We start from the raw sequence: 27039 nt of genomic DNA, 5'->3' as shown, positions 1-27039 counted from the left end.
GAAAAATCATATGTTTGCCAGCATGTGCTTAGTGTACCACATACACTTAAATGAATTGGGAACTCTGCAGGAGGCAGCAGGTAATATGTAACATATGTAGGAAAGTACTTGAATCTAACAGACTTGTTAAGTTGTCTTCCTACCACTTAACCACAGCAAAAAAAGTGCCTGATAGAAACTGTTCTGAGTCCCTTTAAACAGAGACTCATAGAGGGTTGCCACCCTCTCTACTGTCTGAGCCAGATGGGAAAACTGGAACTAACGCAGATGAGACATACAATTAAATGATTACAGTCCCAAGGTAATAAATAAGAAAATCCTCTCTCACCTTATCCAACACATTAGATTCCTTATCTATTCAAAATGAGACAAGGCGATGTATTCTCTGGGACACATATAAATCTGCCTTGGGATACTTGCATAGTGTATATTTTCTCCCAAGCAAGAGATTCTAGATGACGTCCACATTCTTTGGAGTAGAAGGAGGGAGTTCAGACTTGATGCTTTCAGGCTGCAAAAGTGGCTTATTTTGCAACAAGTTCTGTAGGGAGAATGATCCAAGGCTATGCATCTTTATTGCTCAGATTCTAATTTATGTATTTTTATTTTAAGATGCCCAACTATAAAGTCTCTCCATTATTCTGCAGTTATCCAGTTGGCTCATTCCTTCTCCAAGAGGTGAGAGACTTACAGCACATTCTTTCTTTCTTTACTATTGAGAAGCTAAGTATTAGGAGTGATGACATCATCTATGGGAGTCAGTATTTTCAGTTGTTGTTGTTGGTCTTTTGGCTTTTCCCAGTTAGGGGTTGCCACAGCGGAACTCCGGTCCGCTAATGATTGGCAGTAGATTTTCACGAACGCCGAAGTGCCAGCTCGACGTTCAACCTTCAATGAAGGCACGCCAGTTTATGCATGTCTTTCGAATGCCCACCCAACCATGGGGAGGACATGCAGACTCCACACAGAAGGCACTCCCTGCAGTCGAGCCGAGAATCGAACGGGAGAACCTCTTGCTGTGAGGTAACAATGCTACTGCTGCACCACCACGGATGGAGTCAGTATTTTCAGTGATAAACCTTTATTAAGGCCTTTAAAAAGGACACGTCAGCCACTTCTGTGAGTGATACAGGTCATCAGAACTCCCAGCCTTCCTTATAGTCATGCACCTGATTATGATCTTCAGTGTTATCCAACAATCCTGGCATGGAATATGCATCCCAAGGAAGCATACCCCACCTTTCTCCTGAAAAAAAAGTAAATATGGCATCATCACTCCCCTAGCTCCATTTACTAAATCATCTTATCCTTGAGTCACTAGTGAAACCTGGACATCCAAGCCATGGTCTGGACTTTGCCTTCTAAGCCATGGCACTGATGTAATTTTTGCATTGCTGCAGAAAAGACAGAGGAGAAAGGGTAACCAAAGTAACAGAGGGACAACAGCTTCTGTGATGAGTTCTGTGGTGAGAACTATTAATGTACAGGAAACAGACAATATTTACCAAGGAACTTTTAAGTCATTATCTTCCTAACTACAGTCACAAAGGACTATTTGAAGAATTCTTTGAAAAATGCAAATTTTTTTCTGTCATAATCTTTCTATGTTACATTCCTTGAATTAAGCAGTAATGAGTTCCTCTACATTCTCCCATTCTGAAAGATCCCTGAAGAAAGACCTCCAGCAAATGTTGATATCAATAGAAGAAATGTCACAGAAAATTAACAACTTTCAATACAAACTGGACAAATTACAAAATAATAGTATAAAACAGAGAAATGTAGAAATTGATACAGAAACAAAATTCACAATTACAGGACACTGAAATTTATTTTATCAAACATAGAAGGAAGACTGAAAGAAGATGAAATACATACAACCTTTTTACTGAAATAAAATACTTAGTTGCTAAATGAAGCTGAAGATCCTGAACATTGTGAAAAGAGATGTAATGTAAGAATTGCTGGCCTTCCTAAAAAGAAAGAAGGTGAGAACATGGCTACCTGAATTTCTAAACCTCAAAGTCTCTCTTTCAGTGCTGAGGAAGACCATTGATCAATTGGTATGCCTCTTCCAATAAATTTTTAAACACCTCCCAGATCTGTTGTCATGCAGTTTTTGTTTTCCTTAGACAAAGAATTAGTTTTAAAATTGTTTGGTCAAAATTAGAATTACAGCATGAACAAATGTCATTAGATTTGATAGTGACACAAAAACTGCAGAAAACAAGGGAAAATACTGGCTGATACTGATAAAACTTCTGAAAAAAAACAACATTAAAGTAAAGTTATTATATCCTGCAAGGTTGAAAGTATTCTTACAGTCTGCTCCAAGAATCTTTAATGAATTAGAAGAGGCTATGTCCTTTGTAAAGAACAATAGACTGGTAATACTTATTGAAGATATGGACAGGACAACTGCTTCACTTAAAAGAGCATCTGAGAAATAAACTTGAGTTGTAGCCATCATGGTAATGTAGAGATGATAAGTCAGCAAGCAAAGTAGAGTAGCATTGCTGGAATTGAATTCATCCTCAAGTCTTGGTGAGTACCTTCACAAACATACCTCTGAACTGTGCAGATCTTCGAACAATGTCCAGATTTTTGCCTCCTATTTTTGGACTGTTCCTTATAAAATTTGTGATTTTCTTGCAAATCATTGAACTTTGAAGTCACTAAATAATGGCAGATATTTGAGCTTCAGACTTTATATCCTTTGGAAAATGCATAATAATGCAAAACCTGATATTCTAGCAATTTTCTAAGTTTGTAGGTGCAATATTTAAATTCTGTCCCTATGTTTGAGCCTTTGACCCCCCCCCCATTCATTCTGACCTTGACCAGATTTTTTGTACTGAGAGGTTGAGAGGTATATTCATCAGGTAGACCCTGTTTTTCACAATTTCTCACCAAGACAACACTGATATATAGACTGTATTTTATATAGCATATATCATGGGCATAAGTAGGTTAAAAATAAAAAAAGATAGCTGGGTGTCCAAGACACAGGGTAAACAACTGCCCAGTCCTGCTAGGTACATTGATGCCAGGAATGGAAAAAATTACAATGTACAATCCTCAAGACACTGAAAAATTCCTATAATGGGGCTAGGCCAGGCCCAGAGGGAAGATGGCCCAGTGATCATAGAATCATAGAGAGTTACTAGGCTAATAGCCCTACAGCCATTACAAGCCTAGCCAAGTTCTACCCTTATTTTCATGATCAGCGCCTATTGCCCCTGTCCAAGAGGTACACGTGGTGAATTTATGGTTACCCATCCAATCATCCAGACTGCATTCGAAGAGGGCCAACGAGGTGCTCTGTTTGACATGAAGTATGAATCTGTTCCAAAGGTGTAGTAACTTCTGGGAGACAAATCTGTGTCCCTCCAGCAGGTTCTATTAAGGTCACATACCAGGTTAAGGTCTTTAGAGCGAGTAACCCCTGTACCATTTGACTTGCGGATATGTAGCATTTCCAGTAAAGCAGGGTCAGAGATTGCCTTATATGCAAGGCAGAGATCACCTCTGAGTAGTATGTATGAAACGGAATAAAGTGACAGTGATTTCAGATGATGCACATAGGACAGATGCTGAAGACTTTGAATTTTCCTTGTGAGGAACCTTTGTGGTCTCTCCATTTGCTGCAGGTACTTGGAAAGGTACAGAGCAAAAGGGGCATCGTACTCAGTTATTGGCCTGATGAAGGAAGAATACAGGGATGTTATAACTTCTTTTTTCTGAGGCAATGCCCTTACTTATGAGATGTGCAATATAGAATGCTCTTCTTACCACTTTGGAGACATGGTGATCAATGGTAAGGTTGCTCTCAACCTGTGCGTCCAGGTCTCTCACCACTGAGTGCATACTTACAATGTTACTATTGATGTGGTAGTTAGCAGGAACATCACTCTTACTGATAGGGATGATAATACATTTTTTGAATTGAGTTTAAGGCCATGGCTTTGGCACCAATCATTTGTTTAAGACCCTCTTGTACGATGTTGACATCGTTTGGTGACTCTATGACCACTCCCACTTTCTAGTCATCAGCAAACCTTGTCAGCTACAGACCTTTAGTTTTTGCTTGTACTTCAGAGAAATAGATTCCAAACAGTAGCGGTCCCAGGGCTAATCCTAGTGGAACACCACTGGTTACAGGTCTGCTGTTGGAGGTGGATTCCCCTGTTTTGACTATATGGGTTCTATCAGTGAGCCATTAGTGACCCATCTAATGATACAATGGTTGATACCTAGCTGAGTAAGTTTGTCACTGATGCCTGAGTGGGGGATAGTGTCAGAAGCCTTGGCTAAGTCTAGGTAGGCTGTATACAGAGATTTCCCTTCATCCAGGCATTGGTTAGTGTCTCAATGAAGTCCACCAGGTTTAACAGGCATGATCTCCCTTTGACAAGTCCAGACTGAGTAGGGTCAAATGTTTGGAGATTACCTATATCTTTGTTGATCAGGTCCATGATGATTCGCTCCATGGCCTTGCAGATAAGGCAAGTCAGGCTAATAGGTCTATAGTTCCCGGGGTCAGTGGACTGCCTGTGTGCACGGGGATAATGGTTGCCATTTTCCATTCAGCTGGGGTGAAGCTGGTGCTAATACCCAATGGTGTTGCTAATTCTCATTGGAGCCCATGTAGGATGCAGCCTGGGATGTTATCAGGTCCCATAGATGCTGTGTGTTTGGCCTTAGAGAGGGCATTTATGACCTGTTCTTTAGAGATACAAGCTAGGAGACAGGCAATAGGGATGTCATGGGGTACGTCTGGTGGGGACTGGGGAGTGAAGTTTTCACAGAACCTATCAGCTAACAGGTTAGCTATATCCACAGGCTCAGTATATGTGGTATCATTAACTACCAGTTTGGCACAAATGTGGGCCTTTCATTTTAGGTTACAGATGTAACTAACAAATGCCTTATGGATGTCTTTAATTGAGGAAGCTAATTTGGATTCATAGTTTGCTTTGGAGGACTTCACAAGAAGTCTTATTTGTTTATTTAAGCTGAGGAGAGAGTGTTTCCAGTTTGGAACTCACTCCCTCTTACTCTTAGACAGCAATTTCTTCCTCTTAGTGTTGTCGTTGTTGTTCTCTTTCGGCTTTTCCCGATTAGGGGTCGCCACAGCGGAACTCCAGTCTGCTAATGATTGGCAGTAGATTTTGACGAACACCGAGGTGCCAGCACAAAGTGCAACCTTCAACAAAGGCACGCCCATTTACACATGTCTTTTGAACACCCACCCAACCACAGGGAGGACATGCAGACTCCACACAGAAGGCACTCCCCACACTCCAGCCGAGAATCGAACGGGAGAACCTCTTGCTGTGAGGCAACAATGCTACCGCTGCAAAAGCCTCTTAATGGCAGTTTCCACCAGGCAAGTTTGTTCTTCCTTGAGGAGCTTGTTTTGGTCCTATTAGATAAGGCCAAGTCAATGCAGTTATACAAGTGTTTGCATAAAGCATTGGTGTAGAACTCAGCATAGTTGCCAGTTCCATCTGAGGGGAGATGTGCAGTAAAGTTATTAATACCATCCCATAAGAGGTTAGAATCTGCTTTGGAGAAGCTTTTTAGTTTAGTTGCTGCAGGTGTGGATAGTTATTTTGAATGAAGCTGATTTGTGGTCAGATCTCACTAGGGAAGACCTCACAGTGGGGGTGTTACAGTGGTCCCCCATATTAGTAAGCACCAGATCCAAGATGTTGGCACTGTGGGGGTGTCAACCACCTGGTCCAGTGTATTGGAGTTAAAGTCAAGGAACCTTTGGGCAAGTGAGTTAGAACATGAATAATTTACTCGGTCAATGGATGGGTAGTTAAAGTCACCCAAAACCAGGGTGTTCGGATGTATCTTGATAGGTTCAAGTAGCTCCAAATAGGCAGAGTGGGTGTCCTGATTCATAGAGGCAGTCCTGTAGCTGGCAATGACTTGAAGAGGTGTCCTACCAACAGTTAATTGCACTTGGGGTATTTCCAGGGAATCATACTGTTTAACCAATCTGGAGGTGTATTTATCTTTAATGAATATCAATACACCACCTCCTTATTTTTCACAACTTCAGTTTTTGGTCTAAACATGTGGAAGGAGGTGTAGCCAGGTATGGTTGGGGAGTTCATCACAGCCTTGAACCAGGTCTCTGTGACTGCACCAATGTAAGTCTTCCAAGGTGAGGACTGCTTCCAGTGAGTGCAATCTCATGTTAGGACTCCTAGGGTTTAGCAGCATAACCTTGAGGTTGTTTTTAGATGGAGTTTTTACATAGAGAATTTTGTCCTCGAGACACTGCCTAAAAAAGGCACTATGGGATGGCAAGAGTCTTAGCTAGTAGCTGTAATCCCAGGGGTAATAGATGAAGACCATCTCTGGCAAAGCATCAAGGTCTGTTGATCATGTCATCCCAGGCTGACAGATACTGTATCCCCTTAGAATGACACCAGTAACTAAGCTAATTATTGAAGTCAATTATTTTCTGTTTGTATTGAGGCATCATTCTAGGTGAAGATAAAATGCTGCTCAAGGCTAGGGACATACCTGCCTGAGACACATATTCCAAGAGCTCAGTCATGTCTCTCTTCATGTAGTCCAGAGAGGTCCGTCTCAAGTCAATCACACCAACATGGGCTATGACAGAGTCATAGCAGTACCTGTTTTTGAGAGACTTGAGTGCATGTGTGATAAGGCAGATCCTGGCACATGACAGACAGCTGACCATGACCTTCTCCTTATCCAGCCTGGTGACAGGGACATCTGTGTGTCGCATGCTGGAATCACCCATGACTAATATGTTTGGTTTTGTGCTTTGCCTTATGGGCTTGCCACATGAGACACTGGTGCAAGAGATATTATGTGCATTGTGTTCTGCAGTGGAAGCATTATGTGTAGTGGCCTTTCTTGAAAAGCACATTCCTCTTTAGCTCAGTGATTAAGAATCTTTTTTCCTGAGTGCTTTATTTTATTGTGGAGAAACGTATTTTACCCCCCACCCAGCTTTTTTTATTTTATTTTAGAAAACTCTCATTCCTATAGCCACTGTCTTCTGAAAAATCATGTTAAAAAGAAGAAACCAAGCACTCAGGTTCCTTCCACAGAAGAAAGAGCTTTCAGTAGGAAGGGTGCCTTTCAGGTTCAGCTAGATTATGGCCTCCTATTAATAGTATATAGAATGACTTGTTTCATTAAAGACTTTTTTAAAAAGCACATGAGTTTCATTCACTTCCGTGACTGGCATAACCCTTCAGAAGGACTTGCCCTCCCATATAGTCATGCACATACGTGATTGTCATTCTCTATCAGGGATTCTAGCATAGAGGGTGCAACCCTGTAGGAAGCAGACACTACCTCCTCTGTTATGTCCCTTCTTTGTACAGTTCCTTCATCTCCTGGGTCACCATTTAAACCCAGGATGACTGTGCCATAGCCTGGTTTGTCCCTTTATGCCTTGAAACTTGCTGTCTCATTAATTATTTTTAAAACATACTGATTTACTTAGGTCTTCATATTGCTTTCTTACATACATTATCTGCTTTTATACAGCTGTATGTAGTGTATTGTAGTGTAACTGATGCAGTCGCTGTTGTTCCATATCATAATTCTGAGGGTTGCATATTTTTTTCAGACAGTGGCTGAAATGGATCCTCAGTGTATCAGCCCATTACTTTGGTTAACAGACAGTAAAGAAATCATATGTTGTGAAGAAGCCATGCAGCTTAAAAGCAGAAGTAATGCTGTTTACATGGTGCAGGGGGGGTTAGGCTTCAGTGGTCTCCAGAGTACCTGTGTTTGATTAGCAGCCCAGGTGTTAGAAAAGCTTGCCAGGGAGAGATGGGAGTGAATGGCCTTCATCAGCTCATCCATCCCAGGGGAGAGTGCTGCTGAAATTCTTCTGTGAGAGCACCACCTCCTGCAGTACCCAGGACTGAAACAGTTGCAGGTATTTTACAGGAACTGCAGGAGTATGAAATCTCATAATTAGAGTAGATCTGGCAGGTTGGACATTGCATCAAGCTTTCATAGGTTCATAGGTTCATACTAGGCTATCTGCCCTAAATTAATTTTGCTATGCCCTTTTCGAGGGTTAGTATACTGTGCCTCTGTCTAACAGTGACACAGAAGTGATACCCGGTAAACTACACGTCTCCCATCCACTCATAAAGATTCCTCTTGAAGAGAGTCAATGAGGGACTCTGCCTAACCTGCCTAAACCTTTCCAGCTAGCAAGAAGGTTAATGCCATGTAAACTTCTTGTAACCCCTGATGGTTAATACCCACAATCTCTGGCTCTCGCCTTCATTTTCTAGTGGTCTGAAAATGTTAGGTGCCAGTACAAATTAATGAGCCAGTAGCAGACAGGGATTTGATAATCTCTTTGTCTTGGGAACAGAAGCCAAACAATTATTACAAAAATAAACAGCAGTATTGTTCATCAAAATTCTTATTTACAATAATCCTAACTAGAACATTCAGAGTGCTATTCTTCAATAGTGTCGTTGGTGTAACAGCTAGCACACATTGTCTTTTGTACTGGAAGATCAGAAGGCTGCGGGTTCTATTCTTAATCTAGATGATTTGAATGCTGATAGTGCAGTACAGCTTTAGGGGGGTTCTGCACAACTCAGTGCGCAATTCTGCTGGAGTTGGTGATAGCTCAGGTAAATGTAAAAGATCCCATAGCACCTATAAAAAAGAGTAAGGGCTTTATTAAATAATGCATTTAACACTATAAAATCAGAAAAGCATTGCAAATAATACATCAAGAAGACTTGGGTAAACAAAATAAAAACAGACAGAAAAAAGTTACATGATATAATCACAAAGAAATATCAGTTTCAATCTCCCCAGCCTTTCAACTATTTTCAATAACTGTTTTTTTTTCAATATGCCTGAAATATTCCATTTGGAAATATATAATACCTCCCCACAGGTCTTCTTCCACAGAAGCCAAATACACTTCACAATTTTATTTTCCATAGAATTGATAAAAGCGGATCCAACTCATCATAATGATAATTTCGGGAGACATTCAAGATAGTCCATAACTATCTAAAGAAGGGATTTAAGATATATCAACATTTTGTTAAAAACAGAACAAGAGTTCCAAAATCTACACACTCTAGTGTGGTCCATAATAGGATGCATCAGTATTTCCTCTGTCTTGCACTGTGTGGCCTAATCTGTCTTGTTGGCATTTATATAACATTTCTTCTCAAACTAGGCGATTTCCTACCTAGAAGCAATACTTCCTTGTATGTCAGTACTCAAATGGTCTCATAGGTGTACAGCATAAATGGGTCTATATTAAGTCAGCGAACGCTTGAATAAGAGAATGCTGATTGATCGACCCTAGTTCACCGAATGCTGAAAATCCCGAATGCTTGGAACAGCGATTTTTTTCCCAGGGAAAAAAAATTGCTGTTCCACCAAAAAAAAAAAAAACCTAAAACAGTATTTAATGTGGGGTCCCCTACTTAAATATACCCCCTCGCTCCCCTACTTAAATATACCAACTCCGAGATCGCACCACAGTGGAGGAAACAGCAAACTCCCAAAACCGGCCCAATGATTATTTTTTTCCCTGAGAGAAAAATCGCTGTTCCGAGTGTTCAGGATTTTCAACATTCACTCAAATAGGGTCGATGAATCAGCATTCACTTTTTTAAGTGTTCTCTGATTCAATATAGACCCGTATAAATGATGGTCATTATTTCAATATACCGTACACAATGTGACTTGGAGTACAATGACTATGAATAGTTCCAGTCTCTCAATCTCCTAATTAATAATTGTTCTTCATTCGAAAGACATATGCCTGGAGCCTTTCTCCTGGGGCCTGCTGAAAATGGGCTCTGTCCAGTTAGACTTTCCCAGTAAACAAATGTAAAATAAATAAATAATAAGATATTGCCAACATCCTGGCAGATAGGGCCAGTGCTAACTTTACCCCTCTCTCATCCCCTAAAGGGCCCATCTCTATACCGGAAGAATGCAAAGTACCTGCAATCACAGCTGCACAGGTAAAAACGCACACTCCAAAACCTAGAACACAGCATCCATGGGACCTGACAACATACCAGGCTGCGTTGTACATGAACTACAGAACGAACTGGCACCCTACCTAAGTACCATATTCAATCATAGCCTCACCTCAGGCTTTGTTCCCACTGAATGGTGCACAGCAACGGTTATCCCACTCCACAAAGGGGGAGCCACCACGTACCCCGGGAACTACCACCCCATTAGCCTGATGAGCCTAGTCTGTAAGGCTATGGAGTGTATCATCATGGAACTTATAAACAATGACATTGGTAATCTCCAAAATCTGGACCCTACCCAGTTCGGGTTTGTAAAGAGCAGATCATGTCTCCTAAACCTGATAGACTTCTTTGAAGCGGTCACCAAAGCTGTAGATGAGGGTAAGGTGGTTCACACAGCCTGTCTAGATCTCACCAAGGCTTTTGACACCATCCCCCACTCTGAAATTATAGACAAACTCACTAAACTAGGTATAAATCCCTATGTCACAAGATGGGTTGCCAGCTGGCTCACTGACAGAACCCACACTGTGAAAGTAGCAGACTCTAAATCCATCTTCATACCAGTGACAAGTGGAGTACCACAGGGTTCAGTCCTAGGTCCTCTCCTGTTTGGTATCTACTTCTCTGAATTACAGGCTAACACAGAAGGTCTTTGGCTAACAAAGTTCACAGATGACTGCAAACTAGGAGCCATAATCAAAACTCCTAACGATGTGGATATCCTACAAAAGGGCCTCACTGAGACAGATGCCTGGTATCAAAGCCATGGCCTCAAGCTCAATGCCAAAAAGTGCATTGTCATCCCTTTTGGTAAAAACTCTGTACCCATGAACTACCACATAGGTGGTAGTCTACTTAACACTGAAAATGTGATAAGAGACCTTGGGACACAGGTGGACAGTAGTCTCTCCTTTGATAATCACATCACCACAGTAGTCAGGAAATCCTTCTACGTGGCACACCTCATCACAAAAGGTTTCAGTTCAGGAAAAAAGAGGTCATTGTTCCTCTCTACTCATCACTCAGTAGACCCATTATAGAGTACAACGCCCCTTTTGGTATGTACGTCACAAGACATCTACAACAACTGGAAAGGCCACAGAAATACCTCACAAAGGGGATTACTGGCCTCAAGCAGATGCCCTACGCAGACTGTCTCAAAAACTCCAGCTTTACTCTGTCGCATATCGCCTACTCAGGGGCGATCTCTGCCTAACATACAAAGCTATGTCAAACCGAGAGCTGTCGGACATGGTCCACGTAAAGAAATCCCAATCCCTCCGAGCTACACGCTCTAGGGAACTAAAGGGTCTACATCAGAACATTGAAGTATTAAAACTTCAAATGTTCTGATATCGTACACTATTCAGCGAATGCTAAGAATAGCGAAGCTGCAGAACAGCAAATTCTTTCCTCGGGAAAGAATTTGGTTGGCCGTTTCTGTGGCTTCGCTATTCTTAGTGCTGTGGTGGAAAGTTACGGGTTGGGTTCAGGTAAGTGTGTGATTGTTTGTACGTTAGGGTTAGAGGCGGATTAAGTGAGTTAGGGTTAGGCGTGTGTGCAATAGTGACAGACTTTAGGGTTAGGGGCGGTTTAAGTGAGTTAGAGTTAGGGCGCGGGTTAGGTGAGTGTGTGATATTGACAGACCTTAGGGTTAGAGTTTGGGTTAAGGTAAGTGGGTAGATAGTAGTGTATGTTTAGTTTAGTGTAGCGTTAGATGTAGGAATTTAAGTGTATGTGTGTGGCTGCTGTTTGTTTGATGTGCTTGTGTTGTGTGTATGTGTTTCGGAGCAGCAAATTTTTTCCCTGGGAAAAAAATTGCTGTTCTGAATGTTCGATATTTTCATGTTTAGATGTTTTGGGGCTGATAAAATAGCATTCACTATTTTCATTTTTCGATAACGTGATATAAACGTGGAACTAAATCTTGTCACCACAATAAACAGAACATGCTGGAGGGATAGATTCCTGTCCCAGAGACTTCCCATACTCTGGAACAAACTACCTGTCTATATCAAACAAAGCTCCTCATTAGCACTCTTCAAGAAAAATCTTGATGATTGGATGGGAGATAGGAAATTCACCCAGGGGATCACTTCTGTGGCTCTGCTTGACAGGGGCACAGGAAAATAATTTTCTTGGGTGGCAAAAGCCAGGGTACTGTTTGGCTAGGCTTATATAGGCCCTAGGGCCAATAGCCTAGTACCTACCTGTGAACCTATGAATGTTTTCTTGCCTTCTTTTTATCAAAATGTTCTACTATAGCCCCACACATCATTGCTTAAGCATTGTCCAACAGAGTTTGTCCATTATTACTTATGCTAGAAATAATCCAATAGAAATGCAAAATAAACAGCAATACAACAGCATTAATTAAACCTAAACCACTCATAGAAGGCTTAGCATATAAAATACCTCTCCTAATTCCATTCAGACATGAATAATTCCATTTAAAATGCACATGCCACAAAGAGCCTTAAGATCTAAATACCAAAATCTGATAGAACTGTACAACCTTTCACCACGCCTAAAAAAAATCTGCTGTCCTTCCTTTTCCCTGTGGAACTCCTCCCCCCTTACCACTGCTAACCTTCCAGCTTTTAAAAAATCTCTACACTCACACTTAACATCTTCCTGGGAATGCTGCTCTCATCCTCTCCCCTCACTTAACATTAACATCTTCCTGCTCCTGCTCTCCTCCCTCCCTACTCCTATTTAACATCACATCTCTCCTGGGAATGGCTCTCCTCCAATCCTCCTCTTCCTGGGAATGCTCCTGCATCCATCCCTACACTCACACACCTAACATCTTCCTGGGAATGCTCCTGCCATCCCCTCCTACACTCATCTTTTCTTAACATCTGGGAATGCTCCTCTCCTCATCATCCACACTTCACACTTAACATCTTCCTCTTCCCTCCTCAAGCACTCCTACACTCTCTTCCCTACACACACACTGCTCTTCTTCCACTCCTCCTCCCTCCCTCTACACTCACTTTAAACACATCCTGGGATCTCTCCTGCTCATGTCTCTCCTACACTCCCCTCCACTCTTCCTGGGAACTCATGGAATGCTCCTGCTCTCATCCCTCCTACACTCCACACCATCTTCTCCTGGGAATCTGCTCTCTCTCATCCTCCCCACACCACACACTTAACATCCTGGGGAATGCTCTGCCTCATCCCTCCTACACCTCCTACACCTATCATCTTAACATCTTCCTGGGAATGCTCCTGCTCTCATCCCTCCTACACTCACACTTAACACTCTCATCCCTCCTACACACACACTAACACATCTTCCTGGGGAATGCTCCTGCTCCCTCCCCCTCCTACACTTAACATCTTCCTGGGAATGCTCCTGCTCTCATCATCCTCTCTACACTCACACTCTTCCTGAGAATGCTCTCTGCTCCTCCCATCCTCCCAACATCTTTCCTGGGAATGCTCCTGCTCTCATCCCTCCTACACACACACACTTAACATCTTCCTGGGAATGCTCCTGCTCTCATCCTCCTACACTCACACTTAACATTCTCCCTCTCATGCTCCTGCTCTCTCCTCCCCTCATCACACACACACACTTTCTTCCTGGAAGCCTCTCCTGCTCTCATCTCCTACACACCTGGGAATGCCCCTGCTCTCATCCCTCCCACATCACACTTAACATCTCCACTACTCACATCCTCCCTGCACCCCTCCTACACTCTCATCCCTCTCACACCTCCTATCTCCACATATCTTTATTCAGGAGTTTTTCTCCCAGGACTCCATTGAAAGCAGCTACTTTCGCCCAATATCAACTGTAAATAAATAAAATAAATAAATAATAATCTTAATAAATTATTTTCCACCTTTAAGAGAAGAGGATAAACAAACATTAAATAAAGCAATTATGCCAAAAATGCAGAATATTATAATAAGACTTTTTTATGAAAAGACAAATAAAAAGCCTTCCACAACTGAACCATATCCTGTAATGTCATCAGTAATTTTACCCACTGTCCTTCCACTACCACGTATGACCTCAAAGATGATACCTAAATAGTCAGACTAGTATCACTAAATGGGAAATGTACATCCATAGTTACTTTCCCAAAAACTTGACATTTGTCTTGATTGGGATAAAAACTTATGCTACCTAAAGCAAAAAATTAAATAAAATAAAACATTAAATTCTGTCAAATTAATAAGCATTAAAATAAGATTATTTGCATAACTCTGCATTAGTGGAAAAATAATATAATCTTTCAGCATTATTCTTTCATAGTTGAATAACCTGTCCATATCAATAATCAACCTATTCATCAGCAAATGAAATCAAACCAGGCTGTGAGGGTAATCGTGTTTCACTCCATTTGTAAGACACAATGCCTTCTCTTCCACCCATCAATAATCAGTACCACCCAAGAATCAGCATAAACACTTTTAAAAGCTGCAGCACTTGAAGTGGAAAGTCATAGTCACCAAGGATATTCAACAAACTCTCATTACTGATGGCATCAGATACATTGTTTATATCATAAATTATTTACTTATTTTATTCATTTATTTGATACTTGTTAACTGGGTTAGTCTGTCTGAGCAGAAGTCCATTTTCAGCAGAGACTCAAGGAGAAAAGCTTCAGAATTACACCAAAGAAAGTACAATTTAAAACAACAGTATCAATATGCAAAAGATATAAGAAGTTCAGAATATCAGTAGTTCAAGTTACACAATCAGTTATACAGAAAATTAACAATGAGAATAAAAAGTGAGACCAAAACGTACAATATAGAGAGTAACAAGATGGCACAGATTTCTGTTTAAGCAGAGTAGCAAGTTACAGTCTATCAGCAGTAAATAAACTGAGAAATGTTGGAAGAGGCAAGAGTTTTAAAGAGTGTAGCTTGAATGAAATACAAAAGAGGGGAGAAGAAGTGAATCCTGAGGAGGAACAACCTTTGCTCGAGACCCTAAGTTAGCGAGGAAGGCTAGCCAGGTGGGTAGCTAGAAGGGAGACAGCACTGTAATTATGTTGGGTCATTACAATGGCAGGACCAGGATGAATGGAAGCTGTCTTTTAAGGCAGATTTAAATTAGTTGGGGTTTGTGATAGTTCTGACATTTAGAGGTAACTTATTCCAGCCATAGGCTACAGAATGACTATAGATTAGTTTGCCAATATTAGTATTGCATTTATTGACTTGTAACTGGTGCTGTAGTGAGCTACAAAGTGCACAGTTTGGGTTATAGAGCTGAACAGGATCGGAGAGGGATGGACAGGATGATGGCATGTGCAAGACTGAATGAGCTAGAAGCAGTTGGGGGAGTAGACGTTGTTGATGAAATTCAAGCCAATACAGTTTTTTAGGGCTATACAGTGAAGAGTGCAATAATGTAAGTTGGCAGCAAACCTTGCAACTTTGTTGTATGTTGTGTTCTAATTTAATCATGAAATCAGATTGGAGGGATGTGAGTAATGGGGCAGTGTAGAGTAGAGGTGGTAGTAGGAGGGTTTGTGCTAGGTAGAGTCTGGAGGCACTGGTGAGGAATTTTTTTGTGTCTGTATAGGAGGCCTAATTTTTGGTGTGTTTTTATGCATTGCTGAATGTGTAGATCGAACCTTAGGTGGTCATCAACTATGACACCTAGGCATTTGGTATGAGATTCAGTAGAGATGATTGTATTGTTTAGGGAAGAGACTGAGAAGGTGTATTTGTGATGTTACATGGTTTTTGGAAAGAATCGAATAAGTTTTGTTTTCTTGGGGTTTAGTATAAGTTGGTTGGAGTTAAGCCAGTTTTCAATAGAGAGAAGAGACTGTTGGGTAAGGGTATGAAGGTGAGTGATATCTTTGGTACAGAGATGATAGTGGAGTCATAGGCATGTGGAATAACAGTTGAGAGTGGACAAGCACAGTGAAGGTCAATGATGAAGATATTAAATAGAAGGGGTCCAAGGATGGAGCCATGGGGTACCCTGGTGTGAACATGTAGAAAGGAGGAGAGGTTAGATTTCCATTTCACACCTTGGAATCTGTTAGTAAGATAGCTACAGAAACAGGAGAGAATAGAGTTAGACATGATGAGAGATGCTAGCTTAGCTAGGAGTAAACTATGAGACAGTCTTGAAGGCTTTGGATAAATCAAGAATAAGCAAGAGATGAGTATATTATCACAGGATGTGGCTATTGTGTTAGTAAAGGATGTTAGAGCACTAGTAGTGCTGTGTTTAGGGTGAAAACCATGCTGTGTGGGGGTTAGAAGTTTTTCTTTAACTAGGTACTCAAGGAGCTGTCGGTGAATGCACTTGTGATGCCCATGCACTTGCCCAGTAATCAAGGAGTCTCAGTCCTCACCACTAACACCAGTAAGGGACATGCAAATTGTGAGGATAACAAGTACACACACAGTAAAGTACAATTTCCCTTAAGAGCACACAGAGGTCACAGTCAGTCTGGGGCTGGTTTCTCCCTTTCTGTCCAGATCCCCAATGAGTCTCCCCACTGGCACAGTTGTAGGGTTCAGATCTCAGCTTAGTGGTCATGCCAAAACCTCAAGCACCCTCTCTGTCCAACCAGTGCTTCTTGTCCCTGCCCAAGTAGCTGACACACACACACACTTTGAGATTTGATTTATATACAAACACACAGATACTCCTGGGAAGGCTGGCACAGGTTCACTAGTTATGCCCCCTTCTGCCCACACTATAAGGTAGAAATCACTGCCGATAACCACTACTTATCAGCTACTAATAAGGCCCTTCCCAAAGAGTGACCAATTCTACTGTGTAATGTTACTTATATCCAAATAGTAAGTGTAACCCAGGGCTAAGGCTATTGGAGTGGCTTGTACAGTATCACCAAATACATAAAGGCACAAGATAATACTCATTAATTCAACACAGTGAATACAGAGAGTTCAGAAATCACAGGAAATACTTTAAAACAACATTGTAGGATAGACTCACATAAATATAGAAAACATCTACACTAATCTGGCTATATTCCTAACTATCTCTAAGAGAAATACTAAGATCTAAGTCTTACTTACAGAGGAAAGCAAGTGCTGTGGAGATGATGTGTTCAGGTTCAGAAACAAATACAAAATGCACTCTCTTTCTCTCTGAGATAGTCCTTAAATTGATAATACACATTACTGCTGGATCATTTCAGATTACATCATTTTTGTCACCTCTGCTTAAGTTCCCAGGCTAACAGACCTTAAAATTTAACATTTCTTTGTGATCTGCAGCTGCCAGGAAGTCACAGACCAATAAAAACCCTTTACATGTGAAACCTAGTAATCATCTCTGTCTTAAGACAATAGAAATAAACTCCTAGTCTGGACATCATGTCTCTTAGCTTGAGGTAATACACAGTCATAAAATTCTTTACTTATCAGCTTATTTTCTTAGAGTTTGCAAGTTAACTCCATATGTCCCAATTTCTTATGTGAAGCATAGATTATGTAGGCATAGAGTTTATACACATTTCTGGGTGGCCACGGTGGTGCAGTGGTTAGCATTGCCACCTCACAGCAAGAGGGCCTCGGTTAGATCCCTCGCTGGGGGGTGCTTGGCCTATGATCTTGCCTGCTCCTCCCTGTGTCTGTGTGGGGTTTCTTCCGTTGTGCCCGGTTTCCTCCCACATCCCATCCCAATGACATGCTGCAGGGGTGGATTGGTGTGCTCCTAGGGCCCTAGGTGTGTGTGGTGAGTGTGCCTTCTGTGAAGCCGGGGCGGCTGGCAAACCCCACGTAAAACTCCACACTGCTATCAAATGTATGGACAAGGCGACCACGGGGCGCTGTGGCACCGGAAAAAAGCTGAGAAGAAGAAGAAGAAGAGTTTATACACATTTCTGCTTTCTTCCAGCAGGGTGCACTGTGGTTGCAGTCTTGAAGCTCAGCACATAACACAGTTTTCTTACATTTGTGAAACAAGCCTGTGGATCATATTAATATTTACAAATGGCATAGAATTATTTACAAAATTCTATCTAGCTGGGCTGGCAGCCTCTCAGTTTATCACAGAACATTTCTAGGATTTTTGATAGTGGAGATAGTGTAGCTATGGGCCTAAAATTGGATGGGTCTGTTTTACTTCCACCTTTATGTAGAGGTATGATATAGAACTTTTTCCAGATGTTTGGGACTATATTTTTTTTGGATCTGTTGATCAAAATGGAGATAGGGAGAGCAATATAATTTGCAGATAAACAAATAACATAAACTATGAAAACTTTCCTCCAAAGATGTATCCATTATGCCTTGAACTGACATGTTAGTAATATGTAGCAAATCCCTGATGCTACATCCCATAAACTAAACACCTCCTGCTCCCCCACTAACAAGGCAGGCAACTGACTCATTATTCTAAGAGTTAAATTGTGCATCAATATTTTATAATCTACATTACACATCACCAGTGTCTGTCGAGTAGTCAATTGCTGCCTATTTCCCTTTCTTTTCCATAAATGTTTTAGTTTACAAATAGCCTCTGAATGTAAACCAAACTCCCGCCAGTCATTTACTATATGTAGAAAAAAGTATCTTTCAGGAGCTAACATAGATTTATAAAAAAACATAACTAAGACCAACTGCTCTCAGAACAGCAGAGCCTCTTCATGAATATTAAGTAGTTCTTCCATGGTAAAAAAGTAATAATATGTCTTTCCTCTCCTAAACCAGATACACCCTAAACCTTGTGCTTAAGTTCTGCTGATCTCATATACATCTTAGTTAAACAAGTATCCACAGCATCCATTATAACTTGTTTAGTAAGAAGTACAGCACCTGAGTCCTGCTTCCTTGCACACTATAAGTTGGTCTACATAAGGCATCTCATAAAGAGAGCTCATTTAAATAAAACAACCATTTTGAAAGTGATGAGCAGTAACATTATGGCCTACTGCTTTCTTAAACTTATCCCTTATACCAGAATAAACTTTCTAGTTTATTTAATTTTCCAGCACAATCTTTCTATAACTAAATAAATGAATATTAGAATACCTTTTCTTCTATCCTAACAATCAATTTATCCAAGAAGCATAGAAGTATCTCATCATAATGTAATCTTGGAGCAATTTCTATCCTGCATGTGACCCTGTTCCCCCACTAACAAGGTTAAAGTACAACACTGGCCATTGAACTTCTTATAACTTCTTCCTTACCTCATCAAAGCAAAACCCCACCTAAATTGCCATGTGAACTGAAAATTCCATAGTAATGTTTCAAGAACTACCTCAGCTAAGCAACAGCCATTTATACAATAATCTCTGTCCTGTGAGTATAGTAGAGAGTCGATTATCCAAACTAATTGGGACCTAGGGTAGTTCAGATAATCAAACTGTTCAGATAATCAAACATGTAAATCAACCATATAAAAAATGTCTAAAATCTTGTTTTTTGCGGCACACAGGAATACATTTTTTTAACATTCACTGTTTCCAGTGGACAGTAAAGAATAGTTTTCACACATGAGCTAGCTACAAGCTCAAAAAAATGCTCAAGTGAATATGTATACTGTTTTAATATATAGACTTTATGATTTTTCCTACCTAAAAGCTATGGAAGGCCGGTTTTGATAATTGACTGTTCGTGTTATTTGGCGTTCGGATAATCAGATCTCTACTGTGCTTCTCTGGTATGTATATAATTTACTAGCCCCAACTGTAAATCAAAGTCCATAAAAAGAGTTCTACATACATTACTGTTACTCTGTGTCTTGGGAGTTGCTTTATGTAAAAGCACAGTTGAAATCTCCTTCTGTTATTGCAGGTGGTCTAATGTATAAATATTTTTTTGGACATGAAAACATCTCCATACAATCGGTCATACTAGTACTGACATACAATACTAATAATCTGAACAACACAGATAAAAAATCTTTAATCTAATATTAATAATCTACCAGATGTTATTAAAATATCCAAAATGTGCATGTCAGGTAACATCAGTTCGTAAAGTTTGTTTATGCTGGGGTCCACACCAGACTGGACGTTTGCCTTGGTGGAAAAAGTCTTGGTTTTATTTGGGATTGCCTGATCATCCATGCAGTCCTGAAGGTGTTCAGGCATTTGTAAGTGGGCTTCAGATTGTGGTGGTTTCCATTGCGGGGGGGCGGGGGAGGATACCACACCCTGAGTAGTGAGTGTGAGTTGTGAGAAGTTCTTCACTGTTCTCTTTTTTGTTTTGGGGTGGGGGCGGGATGTGGATTTATTGGTAGTGGGATGAATCTGACTTATGATCTGATCTCACCAAAGAGATATACTTCCGTGAGCATTTTGTTTGTCCCCATGTGATGATGAGATTTAGTATATTGTGATCTGTGTCTAGTTGTTGTGACTAGTTGTTCCATGGCATTTGAACCAGAGGAACCTTTGGGCTAGAAAGTTGGGGCTTTGGTAATTGAGTAATGTTCCCAGTCTATATTAAGTGAAGTCACCCAATATGATGGTGTCACCCAATATGATTTATTTCTTCAGGATTTACCGGGTCAGGATGGAGCGGGTTGTGTCAGGTCGGAGTTTGCTTGGCATGCATTTTGCTGTTTGGTTAAGAGCAGTTGGCCTCCTGGTTGCTTTGGCATGGATCGTATGGTATGCCCCCGTGTAGCCACACCAACCTAGAGGTGTGTATATCTTTTGATGAATGGATATACCCCCTCCTTTTGGGGGTTTGGGGTGATATGAGGGTAAACCTGGCTATGCCGGGTGCGGGGTGCTCTCAGTGAAGGTGGTTTGTTTCCACCAGAGCACAGACATCGATGTTCTTGAGAATGAGAAGGGCCTCGCATTTTGAGATTTTGATTTCGACTTTGGCATTGAGCAGCGCACCATTAGCACTCTTACATTTTTGTTTTCTAGAGTGGTTTTTTTAGAATTTAGGTTTGCCTAAAAAGCCAGGCCCTATGGGTGAGCCTTAGCCAAAAAGGCACTATGGGTGACAGGGGCAAAAGCCGCCCTCAGGTCAAAGAAGGTGACAGGTGCAAAGCATGTCATCCCAACACTGGATCCCTTTGATCACTATGAGAAACAGAAACAAAGCCAAGCCACCAGAAATTATTAAGCTGATCATCAGTCACCTATGACAAGTATGTTTGGTGTTGTATTTGGCCTTAAGGGCAGTGACTTGCTTTGCTGATTTTGTTTTTGTTTATTGTTTGTGGTGTGTGGTTGAGTTTGCACAGTAACATGGAAATACCAGAAAAGGTATCCAAACCAAGACACCACACAATTTCTCTATCTCAAAGAGATTGTGCTTGAGTATTTTGAAAATTTGTCAGCTGTTGAACATCTAAAAGACAAGTAATATTTATCTTTAGTACACAACATCGATGTGAGATCGCCAAATAATGAACTTCATTTATCATGCTATTAAAATTAACAGAAATAATGGAACAATTGACCCTTTACATTTTTTGTGCAAGATTTTTTTAAGTAGCTTTTTAAACTTTTTTTTTATCTCTTTCACTAACTTGGTTAAGAAGATAAATAAATACTATATTATTATGCAAAAGTGCCAGGCTTATATTTTAGTGTAATTCTTTTAGAAGCACGTTTCCATATGCTGAAAATTGTGTAAACTAGACATAGTACCAATGATACTTTAGTTCAATCATTCATGAGGTTTCAGGTGACTACAATGTTTACATTATTTCTGGCTACATTTTATAAGATATTTGCAAAAATATAGAAGATTACACATAAAGATTACACATATTTTCTTAAGCAACAGGATAGTCAACATTTAGTATCTGTTAAACTGTGCAAAATAAAATCCACTTATAAATAACAATGTTGTCCTGCATCAGCTAAGGTTTCAGCTGATGACTTGTAATAGTTTGTTAGTCATTTGATTTTCACAATAATTTTAATGCCTCAATTGTTTAAGTATTATTTGTATCCACTTAAATAATAAGATTGCCTAATATTATTCCCTATAGCCTTCCAATCAGCCCTTCAGCAGACACATTAATTTATCCTTCCGCATGCATTTACTAAATGGAGTTGCAAAACCATCTATTTTGCTAGGTTGTATTATTTCCATTATATTCTGTGAGACATTCAATAAACATCTTTTTTTTGTAAGATTTTAACCACAACCTTAGAATATCCTATCCATGTATCTCTTTCTCATTATCGAGGCAGCTGCCATCCTGTTGTCCATTTCCAAAAGATTATTTTATTCTGGTCAAAATATAGTCATTAATATAATTGTCCTTTTTTTTATACTGAAACTTCTGAGCTGGGGCTGCAGTGAGGTCCATTTGGGATTAGTCCACTGTCGAGTAAACAAACAAAAATATGCACATACCAGTAATTCAAAAATATAAAGCACCATTAAAAAAAAATGTTGTCAGAATCAGATCAGTAATGATGTCCAACAGAAAAAAAAAGGTATGTTTTGGCCTTCAAAAATTACCCTAGCTTTAAAAACAAATCAAGATTAAATAAATTATAGAAAATACATAATCTTCTTATCAAATCTGCCAAATCTGACTATGAACTCAGTTTGGTATGTAAACCTTAAAGCAAAATAAGATATTCTTTAATTGTATGAGAAATGTAAATGGTTGAGGTAACATATTATCTATGCACAATGAAGTGATTGCCGAAATACCGGACATCTAAAATGTACACCGGACATCTAAAATGTACATGCAGAAAATTTTGTGCATAGTTTAAAATACACAAAAATATGATATAGCACTATAGAGACAAAATATATCACTTCTATAACTACAAATATGATAATTGTTGCCAGAAGTGAAATCAAAAAGTCAAGTTCCATGGAGCCGGACAGGCAAACTGAAAACGTTTCTGTGTTACATCATGAAATATTCAACTATACCATATCAATCGTATTAAATAAAATGCTACCATTTGGTGACATTATGGCCTATAGTGACAGACTCTAGTAGCACCAGTTCACAAATGTCATAAAATATGGGGGTCACAGCAGACGAAAATAAACTTAGTCCCGCTAACCTGACCAGTATTCTGTTTAGAATGATGGAGTCATATCAGAGCTTCTTCAAAATAACCAAGGGTTCTACATCCATTAGATATGGGACAATATTAGTTTCATACAGGCAGATATTGCATTTTCAGTTTTATAATATTCTTCAAATAGGCAACATCAGCAACCAATGAAAGTTTTAAGTCTGCATACTGCTTATCCTGCATTGCTAAACCATTCAAAACTATCCCACATAAGGGAATATTTGTCAAATTAAGAGCAATAAATGTCAATCCATATGTTATACAATAGGAAAAACACTGGCTATGTAATAGGGCGCAAAACATCCTAGTGAGGGACAACTGTTTATCCCAACAATGGATACCAGTAGTGTACTAGGACTGCTTCTTTTTGGACTGTTCTCCGATGTAAATGTTGGGTGTGGACTATGAATAATCAAATATGCTGACAACTGCAAGGTAGTTATGATATAGATGAGTATGATAAGTCTTTGATCATGAGCTTATCGTGAGTTTGACACATGGGTGCCAAGAAGTTCATGTCGAGATTGAAGCTCAAGAGGTGAATTTTGACATCTATCTCAGTGCCACGATCATAATTATTTGTAGTGCACAAAGCTTTATCCACTGCAAGTAATAAAAGTTACAGGTAAAATATGCAGGAGTGCAAAATGATGTGTTAGCTTTAACAGCTTTTGAAGCAATGAGCTCATCTGAACTAATGCTTTTAAAAGCTGTTAGACACTTAATTCTGCCACATTTGTGTGTCTATAAGTGTGTCAAAGTGAAATTCTAGCAGCTTTTAAAACCTGTTTTACCTTCTGTCACTGTTCTTTACCAGCCAGCACTTAGGTATCCTTAACACACTTTATTGCCTTTTGAGAGCCTTTCTTATGCACTTTTTTATACATATTTAATTGATCATGTTTATATAAACAGGGAAGCTAATTTTTTATAACTGTTATTCTGATTATGAAGCACCCTCTACTGTGTGTACTGTGTATGTTGCACTGTGATATTCTGCAAATAACTCACTTACTTTGAACCACTTTTAACTGAGTTCTATATATTTTGGTTATTTCAGACTTAAGAAATAAGTGGCATCTTGTGATAGATCGTCTCACAGTGCTTTTCCTAAAATTTCTGGAATATTTTCACAAGCTTCAGGTTTTTGTATGGTGGATTCTAGAGCTCCATATAATCAAAATCGTCTCATCGTACATTATCTGGGTCACCATAAAAGAGGTTAGTAGAGTAAAACCACTGTTCATGATACTTTGTTTCCTTTTGTACTTGTGTCATTTCATCTTTACAGAAAAGATGATCAGTTTTAAAAGGGTAGGTCTTCTACTTTTGCTTAGCAACCAAACTTGCTTGTTCTGATACTTCTGTGAAGTGTAGATCACATGATGGATAGTCAGAGACAAAACAGTATACACTGTTAAGTTCAGGAGAGATTGACAGGTGATATATGACAAGAAAGGGTCTGTATAGCAATTGATGATCCTGTTAAGGATATAACTGCTGAAAAATCGTCAAAGGTTTGTACCTCTCCAATCAGTTGTGAGAAACTAAGCAGTATCTGTTATAACTACATACGTCCCTTTACCCACATTTAAACTAGACATAATATACCAGATTGTAGTAATTATTCACTCATCTAAAACATGCCTTGGCCTCGGTGACCATAAAAATAAAAAAATAGTTTGTGTTGAAAGCATTCCTTAAAGTTATTGTACAATCCCTACAGGAATAACAAAAAAAAAAAAAAAACATGCCTTGCTCATTTAAACAGAACATTTTTATTAACTATGGTTAGATAGTTAAATAAAGTGTAATAATATTATTGTATCAAAGTAGCACAACAACAGGAAAAGATAAATTTTTATGTATTCTTACATCACAATATTGTCTTTGGTTTAGTAGTAAGAATAATGTCATAAGAGATTTAATTTTATCTGTAATCTACACTGTTAGTACATGCTTATTACAAAGCATGAGGCAGACTGTCATTTGGCAAATAAATAACTTGATGCTGAAAGACAGCAGACAGAAACTAACAATGCTGAAGTTTAGTGGGGTTTTTTTTTCTTCATTGTAGTGACACTCACAAACCTCTCTTCATAGGTTTATTTCTTTTTTCATACTTTATACAAAAATTGCAGTAAGCAGAATATGGTTCCAAAATGTATTTATTTAAAAAATCACTTGCATTATTGGTAGGTATTTTCACATGGTTGTAGCAAAGTTAAAGTCATGTCACTTGTAATGGATCATAGATAAATTCATAAATCACTACAGTCAAGTGTTCTGAATTATTGAATCAATTCCATGGAAAGAGCACCATGCATAAATATTTGTATATTAGACACTGTATTTAGTTAATGTAGAGAAGTCATATGCGACTATAGTTCATGTACAATACACACACACACACACACACACACACACACACACACACACACACACACACACACACACACACACACGCACACATACACAAAGTACATCAACCCCTTGCACCAACTTACTCATATGTGTTAACCCTGCGTTCCTGTCAGTTAGCTGAAGTTACTTTTGGATAACATAAATGGATCAAACTAAGTTCACAGAAACTCATTTTTTGCAACTTTGGACTTGGCATTTATATTTTTGAGGGCTGTGGGGAGTACAGGGTTCCTTGCCCTCTGAAAAAAAAATGTTTCCTCAGATTTTCAATGAAAGTAGTTTTGGCAGACATTTTTCAGCTGTTTTACATTCACTGAAACTGTGCTTGATTAATTGACATGAATCACTAACCCTAACAATAAGCCTTCCCCTGGCTTAACCTCAACCCTATACATTACATTTCTAAAAACCCATTCCCTAGCAGTGCCACTAAACGAGCCACATGGACGCACTTCACACTCAACGCCACACATGCACAGCACAAAATGTACCTCCTTCGCAGCACTTACTCTCACACTAACCCACAAGCACTCACATGTACACTCTCACTCCCACATATCACTACTGCACATATCTTCACTAAAAGCAACACTCAACATGGTTCCATTCAATTACTCCTCCACTTGGCTTTCAACGTACTTTGCAATCTGTGAGAGCAAAAACAGCTGTTAACATTCTGTACATTTGAAATAAAGCATGCAGACTATATAATGCATACATACTGCATATAGCTAGATATAGATATATATAAGTATAGGTATAGATATAGATATACGTATAGATATAGATTAGATATAGATATAGATATAGGTATAGATAAAGATATAGGTACAGGTATAGATATAGATTAGATATAGGAATAGATATAGGTAAAGTATAGATTTATGTGTAGATATTGATATATATCTTCAGGCAACAGTGGATGTACATTGCAGTCCTGGATGCAGGCTTTACAAGGCAGCATGATGGTGGCTACCCATATTGCTAAAAGTCTTAAATTTAGCTGTAAGTATACAGGATCACTATTGTTACTGTATCCTGCTCACATCTTTGTACAGATTGGGACATAGTAAGGTATACGGTTTGTATGCATTTGGATATAAAAGAACATCCTGTAAATTATCTATGTGCTGAAAAGTAATTCCCACAGTGCATATATGAATTGTGTATAATTGCGCATATTTGGTTGCCAGTGTTTGAAATATGCTATCCATCAGCCATATTGTTAACTGGCCTTGTCATTGTATTATTGTCACTAAAAGTCAGCACAGCATCCATGTTTCTGTCTTGGCTATACCAGACAATGAGCATGTCATTTTGCAATGAGAGATGTTTAGGATCAAACTGTACATATGCATGTTTGTAGTTCTCATCCGTTATTCCCACTTCCGCTTGGTGACTTTCATAACCCTGTTTGTAATGATATTTATTCCTCTGTGGAAAGCCCCACTGTATTGGTTTCAGTAAGATTTGCAGTTAAGTACTGTGGGGTGACAGCTCGTTCCATTATTCTGCTAACAGTTTCAGCATCCCATATGTGGTGTTTGGTGCAGAAGGGACTGCACACCTCTGGTTAATTTCCC

At 39.5% G+C, this 27039-nt stretch overlaps 1 protein-coding gene across 1 annotated transcript in view; it reads left to right on the top strand.

The window, feature by feature from the left end:
* The window catches only part of PIEZO2 (piezo type mechanosensitive ion channel component 2), a gene marked incomplete in the record, with an annotated part of 2710318 nt that overhangs the window by 1866968 nt on the left and 816311 nt on the right, over nucleotides 1-27039 (top strand). The window contains 1 exon segment of the mRNA XM_044067359.1: nucleotides 24093-24253. Coding sequence (XP_043923294.1) covers nucleotides 24093-24253 — 161 coding nt within the window.

Source organism: Protopterus annectens, chromosome 3.part1, assembly GCF_019279795.1.
Source record: "Protopterus annectens isolate FY-2018-M chromosome 3.part1, PAN1.0, whole genome shotgun sequence".
NCBI classification, from domain to species: domain Eukaryota; kingdom Metazoa; phylum Chordata; order Ceratodontiformes; family Protopteridae; genus Protopterus; species Protopterus annectens.
The sequence above is the reverse complement of the archived record's forward strand: the minus strand, read 5'-3'. Positions and strand labels throughout refer to the sequence as shown.